This window comes from Ceratotherium simum, chromosome 21 (assembly GCF_057802395.1).
Source record: "Ceratotherium simum simum isolate JZ-2026a chromosome 21, ASM5780239v1, whole genome shotgun sequence".
NCBI classification, from domain to species: domain Eukaryota; kingdom Metazoa; phylum Chordata; class Mammalia; order Perissodactyla; family Rhinocerotidae; genus Ceratotherium; species Ceratotherium simum.
Genome location: NC_141920.1, coordinates 30,845,357 through 30,857,643, shown reverse-complemented (window position 1 = coordinate 30,857,643; position 12,287 = coordinate 30,845,357). Strand labels below are relative to the sequence as shown.

General features: G+C 55.0%; 1 protein-coding gene across 2 annotated transcripts; it reads left to right on the top strand.

Annotated features, from left to right (window-relative positions):
• The first annotated feature begins 3,044 nt into the window (after positions 1-3,044).
• CPXM1 (carboxypeptidase X, M14 family member 1) lies at positions 3,045-9,474 on the top strand. Of its 2 annotated transcripts, none has more exons than XM_087445508.1 (14): positions 3,045-3,270; positions 4,476-4,658; positions 4,839-4,948; positions 5,073-5,212; positions 5,316-5,406; positions 6,282-6,432; positions 6,517-6,605; positions 6,928-7,051; positions 7,135-7,331; positions 7,419-7,598; positions 7,683-7,980; positions 8,159-8,298; positions 8,965-9,067; positions 9,170-9,474. In XM_087445508.1, exons 1-14 carry the CDS (start codon positions 3,099-3,101, stop codon positions 9,409-9,411), a joined length of 2,220 nt encoding a protein of 739 aa, XP_087301634.1. In that variant the 5' UTR covers positions 3,045-3,098; the 3' UTR covers positions 9,412-9,474. The 2 variants fall into 2 exon arrangements, with proteins under 2 accessions (XP_087301634.1, XP_004433883.1); XM_004433826.3 differs by having other exon boundaries at positions 3,059-3,270; positions 4,497-4,658.
• Positions 9,475-12,287: the final 2,813 nt, after the last annotated feature.

Genomic DNA, 12,287 nt, shown 5'->3' with positions numbered 1-12,287 from the left:
CCAAGGATACCCAAACCAAGTAAATGGCAGAAGTGGGATGTGAAATTAAGCCTGTGTGGCACCAAAGTCATCTATTCTCTCCACTTCCAGATATCTGACCACACTGGGGAGTTGGCAGGAGATTCCCAGCCCACCCCTTAAACCGAAATCCCTTTTGGGCAGGAGTCTTCACCCAGTCTGACTCCGTCCTGCTCGGTTGTGCTTTGCAACATGCTTATCCTCATGAGGCCATGAAAAATCCTCCACCTGGCTCCCGGGGCTAGAGATCTGGCTATGCCAATACCTGGCTGCAAACCTCCTGCTGCCACCTTGGAGCTGCCACCTCCAGAACATGCTTCCAGGCTTGGCACCTTTGCAGCCCCAGGTAACCAAGTGGCAAGGGCCAAAGGCAGCAGTCTGGCTGAGAGCGCAGAAAGGCATGAGGGGATGAGGAGGTTATGAAGGGATGTGAGAAGGTGCTGAGGGGTTCCGGGGGCATAGAGGGGCATGAAAGGGCCCTTAAGGTTGCAATAGCCCAGAGAGGCAAGGGGTACAGAGGAGTGAGAAGGGGGATAAAGGGGCACAGGGGACACAAGAGGAATGAGCATCCCGCAGTTGCCAGTCCCTAAGAGATTTGCGGGAGGTGACCAGCATGCCCCATCCCGACAATTCCTTTGGGGGTGGGTCTCCTAGTTCATGACCTGCCATCTCCTCTCCTGCAAAACCTGGCGCTATTGGGGAGGACTAGCTTCCTTCCACCCTGCTTGGTCCCCTCTAACATTGAATATGTTAGACACGTACTTTTTGAGCGCTGACTAGAGACCAGGCACTGTTGTAGGCCCTGAGGTGCAGCTGTGAATATTTAGGTGCAAAAGTTTCTTCTGGAGGGTTGCTTACCTCTTGCTGGGTGGGTGGGGGGACTCAGACAGTGAACACATAACAAATAAAACAAGATAATCTCAGATAGTGTTGAGTGCCTTGGAGACAATAATAAAACCGAGTGAGAGGACAGAGTGTGTGGCTTACTTTCGTCAGAATGGTCAGAGAGGGCCTTTGGAAGCAGGTGACATTGAAAGGCAATCTGAATGATGAGGATGCAAACTTGGTGAACCAGTGCAAAGGCCCTGAGGCTGGATGGGGATGGTGCATTGGAGAAACAGCTAGAATGCCAGTGTGGCTGGAGAGATATGAGCCAGGGGCGAGCACAGGGAGATGAGGTGGGAAAGGTGTGAGTGGGGAAGAATCTTGTCATGAAGGGTCTTACAGGTGAGCCCATTAGAGACTTAAGCCAGGAGGAACTTGGCACAACTTGGCCGCTGTGTGGGGAAGTGGCTGGGAGGGGGTGGGAGCCTCAGGAGGCTGAGATTTCCTAGCCGGGTGCTCAGTCAAACCCCTTACACCCCTCTGTGAATCTTGGATGAAGGTGGGGCCAGAGACAGGGAAGTGGCCAGACTGGGCTTTAGGGGAGTGGGAGCAGCCCTCAAGACCTGTTCAGGCCCGCTTCTCCATCTACAGGAGCCTCTCCTGGCCTCCCATCCCTGTGAAGCGTAGGCCTGGGAAATATGGTCCTTCTGCCCCCAACCCAGCTCTGCACTTCAGGGAGCCTCCGCTTTGGAGCGCCTTCCTTGGGTTTTTTTAAGTCCCTCTTTGGTGTCTGGGACCTGGCAGTGCCATCCAGGCGGGGTGCTCCAAGTGGAGGCCGGGACCTGCATGGGCCCTGTCCCGGTTACTCCCTTTCGGGGGGTCTCTACCCAGAGTGCGTGGGGTGGACCAGATGCCTTGAGGAGCCCTGGGACTCGCGTCTATGAGGTCGTCCCTGCTGGTGCTGGATCTTAGTTCCAGGAATGCTGCGCGGTATTTCTTTCGAGAGATTGTGAGATTGGGCCGCTAGAATGGTGCTGACACGCTCATCTGGGGTGATTCAAATCGTTTACATAGATAATGGCCCTGCAAAAAATATTTGCTCAGGGCCCTCGGGCACTCCTGAGGATTTCTGGCCGACTCTGAGCATCGCTTCTTACGTGGGGATGGCGGTATCTCCCTGGCAGGCTCCTCGCAAGGACAAAGCACCGGCCAGAGGCGCACAGTGGACGCACTTCCTTCCTTCCGGGGAGGCGACCCTGGCGTGGGAGAGTCACAGGGGGCCTCGCAGGGGGATGGCCAGGGTACTGCGCTCTGGAATCCCCGGATCTGGAGCAGTCCCGCAAACGGAGACCGGGGGCTGCGGGCTCCGGGAAGAGGATGAGGCGGGGGCGGGGGAGGAAGTGGGGAGGGCAGGACGCGCATCAAGCCTGGGCCCCTCCAACTGCTGGGTATCGGCTCGGGCTCCTCTCCTCGGGTTATGTAACCCCGGAACGTGGCAGCTGGGCAAGCGAAGGAGTAGGGGAGGGGAGAGAAAGGAGAGGGGAGAGGCGGGGCCGGGGGTGGGGGTGGGGTGGTGAGAGGCGCCGTTTCTGGCTGGGCCCCTTGGGTTGTCCATCAGAAGGATTCCTGGAGGGCCAGCCCTCCTCCGGTCCCCCATCCCCGCCTGGGTTTCCCCTAGTCTTCTTTCTGTCCCACCCGTCCTATCAGGGTGCCTCTGGCTGTGGACGGATTTCCCTCTTGGACTGTAGTTTCCTCCCCTATGTTCTCAGCTTTGCTGCCTTTGCCAAGTCAATTAGCCGCTCTGAGCCTCAGTTTACCAGTTTGTAAAACGAAGTTTGATTGAGAGGCCACGTGTAAAGTGCCTGGCATGGTGCACGATACAAAGGTGTCCACTGTGGGACGGGCGCCTCGCAGGATTGAGTGAAATCGAGGGTGCCGAGGGCCTTTGCAGACTGTACAGGGCAGCGCACGAGTGAGGCTGGTGAGCTCCGGACGGCCGGAGAGGGCGGGCAGGGTCGGTGGCTCCGGCGGCCCGGCCGCACCCCGCGGCCCTTCGGGGGTCCGCCCCGCTCGCTCCGCCCGGCCCCCCGCCTCCCCTCCCGGGTCCGAGGCCAGCGAGCAGGCTGTGGGCGGGCCGGAGGCCGCAGGGGGCGTGCGGCGGCGGCAGGAAGGGGCGGGGGGCTCCAGAGCACCGCAGGAAGAGACCGACCCACCGACCGCCGCCAGCCCCGCTCGTCCCACCTCTGGATCCCGCCATGTGGGGTCTCCTGCTCGCCTTGGCCGCCTTCGCGCCTGCCGTCGGCGTGGGTGTGGGGGCGCCCAGCACCTCCGTGCTGGGCCTCGCACCGCCCGCGACCACCGGGGCCCCGATCTCGACCCCGGCCCCGCGGAGCAGCCCGGCACAGCCGCCCGCAGAGAAGAATAACGGTGAGCTCGGGCCCGAGGGCCGCTTCTCCGGCAAGTCGGTTGCCCCGCTCCCCGCCTCAACAGACACACGCACACATTGACACACACACACTCCCTGCCCGGTGCAATGGCTGCTGACTCAGCAGCCCCAGTTCCTGGCCAGACCAAGTCAGCAGTCCTGGGACAGAAGCCAGTGGGATGCTGCCTCTTCCAGCCCAAAACCTTCCCTTTTCACCGATGAGAAAACTGAGACCAGAGCCGGGAGCAGGGGAGAAAGAGGTGCAAATGCACTGAGACTAAAACGTGCAGAGCAAGACTGTGTAGGAGAGAGCTTGAGGGCAGGGGCTGGAAGGAAAGAGCAAGAGAAAGGGAGGAAGAATGCTCTTTGCTGAGGCTGCCTGGAGGAATGGGGCACTGTCTGGCGGTGTGGGGTGATGGGGACAGGCAGGCTGCCCAACTTCCCAACTTCTCAGATGTGGGAGCATAGAGGAGGAAGGCAAGGGGATGGCAGTCAAGGAGGGCTTCTCAGAGGAGGCCAGTGGAATTGGGTCCTAAAGGGTGAATATTTCTGAATCAGGAAGAGCTGAAGAGAGAGGGCAGCCAAGAAGGAAACAGTTTGTGCACAGGCACAGGGAACCAGACATGAAAGTGTACAGCATGTTCTGGAGGTACCTGTGGAGTTTGGGTGGGTGGGGACCTGGGACACAGGCCCAGCCCTGGAAAGCCTGAACACCCAGGCAGACGTGGATTTGAGGACAGGACATCTCAGCCCAGAGGGCAGAAGCAATGGTGGATGTGGCACAGGGCCTTTGGGGTGTGGGAGGGCTCCTTGAAGGGCATCTGGGCTGAGATGTAAAGGAAGAATGGGAATTAAATAATAAAATCAGAAGTGGTGGGTGATATGATGGGGAGGGGACACCTAGGTCAAAGGCTTGGAGGTAAAGAACCAAACTCAGCTCTTTGGAGCAACCAAATAGTTCCTAGTGGCTGGGTGTAGCTCTCTGTTGGGGAGGGTCAGAGGTGAGGCTGGCCAAGCATGTAGTCACATCAGGAAGGAGAAGGAGCCAAGGCAGTGGCTGGAGAGGCTGGTTGGGGTCAGACTGTGTAGACCTTTAAGTCCATGCTGAGGTCCTTAGAAACTTGTGTGTGTAGGGGGGCTGCTGTGGGCTTGCATGCTTTCTTGGGCTGGCAGACCTCTCTATCTGCCATTCTTCCCTCCTCTGGAGCTGTGCCTCCCTGGTCCCCAGGGACCTCAGAACAACATGTCCAGTTTCGCATCATCAAAAAGAAGAAGATTGTTATGAAGAAGCGAAAGAAGCTAATTCGCCCCAGACCGCTGGTGACTGATAGGCCTCCAGTGACCACCAGCCCTGCAGAGGCCCTTGACCTCCCCGAAAAGCAAGAACCAGGTACCACCCCTCCAGGTGCCCTGCCCAGACTTGTGGCCACTGGGCCACATACTAATGTAGCTCTTGGCCTCATAGATGTAGGCACACCCCCAGCCTGCCCAGCACGTGCACAAGCTGAGGCTCAGCTTCCCACGTGCCCTGACTCTCTGGTCCTGTCTCACTGCTCTGTCCCTGCCCCAGGCTGTCCCCCTTTGGGCCTGGAGTCCCTGCGAGTTACAGATAACCAGCTCGAGGCATCCAGCAGCCAGTCCTTTGGTCTTGGACCACACCGAGGACGGCTCAACATCCAGGTCAGCATCCCTGGCTCAGAGCAAGGCGACCTCTAGGACCTTCTTCCCTGCTGCTCCCTACCCCGCCATCCTGGCCCACCCCACACTGCCCATGTGGCCTCATCACCATGTTCTGTGCCCACAGTCAGGCCTGGAGGATGGTGATCTATATGATGGGGCCTGGTGTGCTGAGGAGCAGGATGCCGAGCCGTGGTTTCAGGTGGATGCTACGCACCCCACCCGCTTCTCGGGCGTTATCACACAGGGCAGGAACTCTATCTGGAGGTGAGGCAGGCTAGCCCCAGGCCGGAAAGTCATGCACAGACTCAGGAGGGCTAAGGTGGGTGTCCTGGGGGCCACTGATGATCTCCTCCACCTCTCCTGCCAGGTACGACTGGGTCACATCATACAAGGTCCAGTTTAGCAATGACAGTCGGACCTGGTGGGGGAGTAGGAACCGCAGCAGTGGCATGGATGCGGTGAGTGGTCCCCTGGCTGCTGGGGCCCTCTTTGCTGGGAGTTGGGCACCCAGCCCACTCTAGGGTGCTGGGCTGGGCTGGGGCTCCTCTGAGGACAAGGAACAGATGCCCAGTTGGGAGTTCCAGGAGAAAGGGGGATGTAGTCAGGATGGGTGGCCACCAGCAGGCAGCCTTGGGAGCCAGCCTGCTTTGGAACATGCCTGCATCTTCCCCAAATACTTCCTCCATGGGATGGGTGCCACTTCATGCCATAGCCTCCTGCTGGAACACTCCTTTTGGCAATGGGCCTCTGTTCCCTGCATCACTTCTCATCTGCCCATCTCATGGACCCCCCTTTTTTTTTTTAATTTTATTTATTTATTTATTTTTCCCCCAAAGCCCCAGTAGATAGTTGTATGTCATAGTGGCACATTCTTCTAGCTGTGTATGTGGGACGCGGCCTCAGCACGGCTGGAGAAGCAGTGCGTCTGTGCGCGCCCGGGATCCGGACCCGGGCCGCCTGCATCGGAGCGCACGCACTTAACCGCTAAGTCACGGGGCCGGCCCTCATGGACCCCTTTTACACCAGGCTACAGTGTGGGGTCCTGGCCAGCTTTAGGATGGGCTGCTCCTTAGCCTTGTGGCCAGCCATATTGGTCTAATGAACTGTGACCAAACCAGAAAGCATGGCTGCCTAGGGCTCCCATTGGCATGGGCTGTGGGCAGAGGGTCCATGTTTGACGCAGAGGGTCCATGTTTGACGCAGAGTGCAAGTCTCCAGCCAAGCCTACCAGGGTGGGTTTGATGGTGAGCTTGGAGGCCTGAGCTCCTTCCCTGGGTCCTGGGCCAGGCTGCTGGGATTCGAGCAGCCCCAGCAAAGGACTTGATGTCCCCAGGTATTTCCTGCCAACTCAGACCCAGAGACACCAGTGCTGAACCTCCTGCCTGAGCCCCAGGTGGCCCGCTTCATTCGCCTGCTGCCCCAGACCTGGCTCGAGGGAGGCACGTCTTGCCTCCGGGCAGAGATCCTGGCCTGCCCGGTCTCAGGTGGGCAGTCAGACAAGGCTGGATGGGCAGGGTACAACCTCCACTGTGAATGCACCCTTCCCCATGAACTTAACTCTCCACCAGATCCTAATGACCTATTCCCTGAGGCCCCTGCGCTGGGATCCCTTGATCCTCTGGACTTCCGGCATCACAATTATAAGGCCATGAGGAAGGTCAGATATAACCCCTATGACCCAGGAGGGAGGAGCTGCCTATCTCAGGTCCCCTTCCCACCAGGGTGTAACATGCTATGACTGCCCTCATGGCCCCCTCTCTCCCCTGCTGTCTCACCCTTCTCTCCTATTGACCCCTAAACTCTGCCTCAGTTTCCCTTATTATGGTGCCTCCCCTGTTCTGACCCTTCCTTCCAGTCTCCTGCTCCCCTCCTGTACTGTGCCATGGTGCCCCCATCTGTGTGAGCCACCACTGGCTTTTGTAAGTCCTTCCACGGCCACATGTGCTCTGACCCCCGGGTCTAATCCTCCCATGCCCCAGCTGATGAAGCAGGTGAACGAGCAGTGCCCCAACATTACCCGCGTCTACAGCATCGGGAAGAGCCACCAGGGCCTGAAGCTGTATGTGATGGAAATGTCGGACCAGCCTGGGGAGCATGAGCTGGGTACTGGCAGGTCAGGTGGGGAGAGGTAGGCACAGGGAAGGGCCGTGGGTCTGAGCCATCTGCGAGCCCCTGTGTGTTCCCAGGGGAGCCTGAGGTGCGCTACGTGGCCGGCATGCATGGGAATGAAGCCCTGGGGCGGGAGTTGCTCCTGCTCCTGATGCAGTTCCTGTGCCGTGAGTTCCTGCGAGGGGACCCACGGGTGACCCGGCTGCTCACCGAGACGCGCATTCACCTACTGCCCTCCATGAACCCTGATGGCTATGAGACTGCCTTCCGCCGGGTAGGCCGCCTGGCAGAAGGGCCACCCTGCCCTTTCCTCCCTGGTGCCCGGAGCCTGCTTGGCTTGAACAAGCCCCTTCCTTGGCAGGGCTCGGAGCTGGTGGGCTGGGCAGAGGGCCGCTGGAACAAGCAGGGCATTGACCTTAACCATAATTTTGCTGACCTCAACACACCACTTTGGGAAGCAGAGGATGATGGGCTGGTGCCCGACACTGTCCCCAACCATCACCTGCCACTGCCCGCTTACTACACCCTGCCCAATGCCACTGTGAGTATTCTGGGGGCAGTGGTGGAGGCCACCGTGGGGGCCCTTGTCTCTGTCTCCTGCCACTCCTCACCTGCCCCTGTCCAGGTGGCTCCTGAAACGCGGGCAGTGATCGACTGGATGGAGCGGATCCCCTTTGTGCTGAGCGCCAATCTCCACGGGGGTGAGCTCGTGGTGTCCTACCCATTCGACATGACTCGGACCCCGTGGGCTGCCCGCGAACTCACACCCACCCCAGATGATACCGTGTTTCGCTGGCTCAGCACCGTCTATGCAGGCACTAATCGGGTCATGCAGGATCCAGATCGCCGACCCTGCCACAACCAGGACTTCTCCCTGCATGGCAATGTCATCAACGGGGCTGACTGGCACACCGTCCCTGGGAGTAGGTGCCTGGGGCTGGAGTTAGCCCCGTCCCCTTAACCCTGCCCCAATAAGACAGTCTGCTGTCACGTATAGCACTGGTGTCAATTCCCACCGGGATGTGTCTCCCAGAGGAGGGCACCAGGAGGGCGGGGCTCCCATCCTGCCCCCTTAGGCTCCAGTGTCTGTGGTACCCCCAGGCATGAATGACTTCAGCTACCTACACACCAACTGCTTTGAGGTCACTGTGGAGCTGTCCTGTGACAAGTTCCCTCACGAGAATGAGCTGCCCCAGGAGTGGGAGAACAACAAAGATGCCCTCCTCACCTACCTGGAACAGGTCAGATCCGAATCCCCCTACCCCCGGCTTGCCCGAGTCACTCCTGACAGGTCTGCTCTCGGTGCAGGTTGCAGCTCCCCTCAGGGGGTCTCCTAAGGTGCAGGTGAACATTCTGACTCACAGATGCCATGGGTTGCACTTGGCATCAGATTGACTTGGAGGGATGTAGGACAGGAAGCACAGTTTGCCCGCAGGGTGGCATCAGACATTGTTAGCCCGTAGGAGTAGACCCCCCGGCAGTCTGGGCGGTGGTCCATAGAACCGTCCCAGAACTACTCTCGGGAGAGCTGTTCTCAGAAAAGTCTCACATTAGGCAAGTGCAGGAAGTGCCCTAGCATAGATGCTTTGTATTCCACAGGAACTCATGTCTCTTGCAATGGCTCCGTAGGTATAATTTCCAAGGGTTCTAAAACGACAAGCCCAGTAATAAGGGTCATTGAACTTGGGGAAGCCCCAAGATATGCCTTCCTGTCAGGTATTTATCGTTCTTCCAGTCCAAATGCAATGTGATCAATCAGGAGATATTTTTGCCAGCGTATTGTCACCTAGAAGAATAGTAGACATACCACCGTTTTCAAGTTTGCAGAGGAACAGAGCCAGAAAACGAACTAAAGGTCACCTTATCATGCAGAAGGGAAAGGGTTTTGATAACCTCTCCCCACACAGGTGCGCATGGGCATTGCGGGAGTTGTGCGGGACAAGGACACGGAGCTCGGGATTGCTGATGCTGTCATTGCTGTGGACGGGATTAACCATGATGTGACAACGGGTGTGTGTCTGGGGGAAGGGATGGCAGAGGTGTGGGCGGGCTTTAGGCTGGGTCAGAAGCTGGGGATCACTGGACCCTGATCTTGCCTTTCATTCCTCTCAGCATGGGGCGGGGATTATTGGCGCCTGCTGACCCCAGGGGACTATATGGTGACTGCCAGTGCTGAGGGCTACCACACAGTGACACGGAACTGCCGGGTCACCTTTGAAGAGGGCCCCATGCCCTGCAATTTCCGCCTCACCAAAACTCCCAAACAGAGACTTCGAGAGCTGCTGGCAGCTGGGGCAAAGGTGCCCCCAGACCTTCGGAGGCGGCTGGAGCGGCTGAGGGGACAGAAGGATTAACACCTCCAGCTGAAGAGCCCCAGAGCCTTGGGCAGGCTGGACCTGTCTAGAACTGAGGGAGGGGGGTCGGGAGTGGGGAGGGAGGGACAAAGTGGGGGAAGAGGTGCTTGGACTCATTAAAGCTACTTGGTACGTCAGCCAATCTTCCTTTGGTCTTTATATCCCAGGTCCTCCCCCTGCGCCAGGGCTCAGCTCCCAATCCTCCCTGATCCTATTCTGCACACACTTGCATACTCTCATCAGTTGACTTCTGGAGAAATAGTGTGGAAAGAGGATCCCACCTGGGTTCTTTGTGAACCTAGGGTTTGGCAGAGCAACTCCTCTCATCAACCATCAACTTCTGTAGCAGGTGCCATTATGGTGTAGTTAAACATTCTGAAAGCACCAGCTCAGTGCCAAGCGTTGAGGATAATGCCTGGTGCCCACCCAACCTCCTGGGGCTTCCAGTCAAGAGAGGGTATGTTCAGTGTAAGGTATGCCAAGGTGGAGGCTGGGTGCTGTGGGAGCACAGACAAGGAAGTTACATGCATGGGAGTGAAATACAGCACTGCAGATCAACGGGGACTCAAACGGTCGAGGAAGGGGTAGAGGCGAGGGTTCTTGGAGTTTAGGTGGGAGGTGCGCCAACTTGGGGGGATGGGCAGGGACAGCTCCAAGAGAGAACCAAAGAGAACAGCTGACAGTGTTTGAATTTGCTTCACCAGCCATTTTTGGAGAGTTGGTAAATGACAGGATTTGAATAGTTTCTTTCAGACTAAAGGGGAAGTTATGTGTCAGTCTGTATCTTGCCAGGAAAACAACCTACCCTAGGTATTTTAAGCAGTGGGAAATTTAATGCTGGGCATTGGATATAAAGGTGTTGGAAGAGGTGGATGAGAAAAAGGGAGAAAGAAGTTTTACCTAGAAATCAGGAGGATGACACCCTTGGTCTGGCAGTGATAACCCTGTATTTGCTGATGCTGGTGCTGGAGCCCACAATCACCTGTAGCTGCCTGTGATCACTTGTGTTCCCCTGCCATGGCTAGAGCCAGAAGCAGAATAATTTCTCCCTTCCTTCCACTTTCTAATCTCCAACCTCTGAAGTCCACTGACAAAATCTAACTGTAAACTAGCTTGCAAAGAAGCCCACAAATTGTAGTTTCCAGGCTCCCATCCCACTGCAATTCAGAGGAGAGCTTGCAAGGGCAGGAACAGGGCAAATACTAACACGCAAAATATGGCATAAAGACATCCATGTAGCCCCCTGTTATGTAAACCCTGCTTAGCGCTGGGCTGTTGTATTGTGTTTCTTGAGGTGTCTGTCTCTGCCTCTCTCTCTTATTTTCAATCTCAGGTCATTATGAGGAATTTCGTGCTACATTTCCATTCTCCCTGCTCCTTTTCTCCCCACCTCCAACTCCTTTTGTACAACATCACTTTTTCCAAAAAAAGATTTGATTTTATTCATCGAAGATTAATATACATAATGAACAGTGCACAGCTTATTGGCAGCGTGGATTAAAGGACATGACTCAACTATATACTACAATAAACTCACCTCAAATGTAAGATATAGGCACCTTGAAAGTAAAAGGATGAAAAAAGATGTATCACACAAACATTAATCAAAGGAAAGCAGGAGTGGTTAACTTAATATCAGATAAAGTTGACTTCAGGGCAAAGAAAATTACCAGAGACAGAAAGAGACATTATATAATGATTAACTGAGCACACTCAGGTATGTCTGCTGGAAGGTTCCAGTGACTCTCTCCCTTCTCCCTTGGGTAGCCTAGAAACAGCTAGTTCAGCATAACTGAAGTGGCATGTGATCTCCCCTAGGTGATGTCCAAGCTCTGAATTTTTCCCACTTCTAGCAAGAAATTTCCCTGGCCAGAAAGCTCTCTCTGTTACATAGTTGTCAAGGGGTTCCCAGGTCCCTCCTACCTTCTTCATAATATGTAAAGCGGCATGACAATGGGACCCCTCTCCTGGAGTTCTTTTAACAGTGAGATCAGCCCTGCCTGGCCTAGCAAGCTATCTTTTGGATAAAGGGACTTTGGGGCATTATATGCATTCTCCCGACTTTTTGCCTAGAAGTTTCCTCCAATAAATCCTTTTTTGTGTCTGCACCATGTGTCACTAGAGGTGTTTACTTTTGCATTCCACTTAACATCTATGACAAGATGAAGAACACTTTAGCATAATTTGGTAAAACTGAAGGCACATGTGCCCCTATTCCTGGGTGTATAATATATACCATAGAGAAACACTTACGCATGTGCAAAAAGATACCTGTACATGAATGCTTAGAGTAGCTTTATTTGTAATAGACCCAAGTTGGAATCAGCCCAGATGTCCATCAAGGGTAGAATGGAGAATAAAATATGGTACATTTATGCAATGGAATTGTATACAGGAGCGAAAATAAACAACTGCTGTACACAACATGGATGACTCTCACAAAAACAATTTTGAGTGAAATAAGCAAAACACAAAAGGAAAATTGAATTATATTGTTTATGGATGCATGAGTGATAGAATAATAAAGAAAAACAAGGACGTGATTTTAATAAAATTCAGGGTAGTGATTGATTCTGGGAGGAGCGATGGAGCAACAATTAGGGAGGAGAATATGGCAGGCTTCTGGAGTGCTTGGCAATATTCTTTTCCCCTACCTGGTGGGAGTACACTGGTGTTCACTTAAAAATATGTGTTAAACTTTGTGTGAACATTTTATGTACTTAAAAAGTATCCATTTTCATTTATTAAAAATTTGCATACAATAAAATCTGCTTTTTTTTGATGTACACTTCAATGAGTCACATGCATAGATTCTTGTAACCACCACCATAGACACAGACATAAAGAGTTCCCTTGTGCAGTCCCTTTGTATTCAG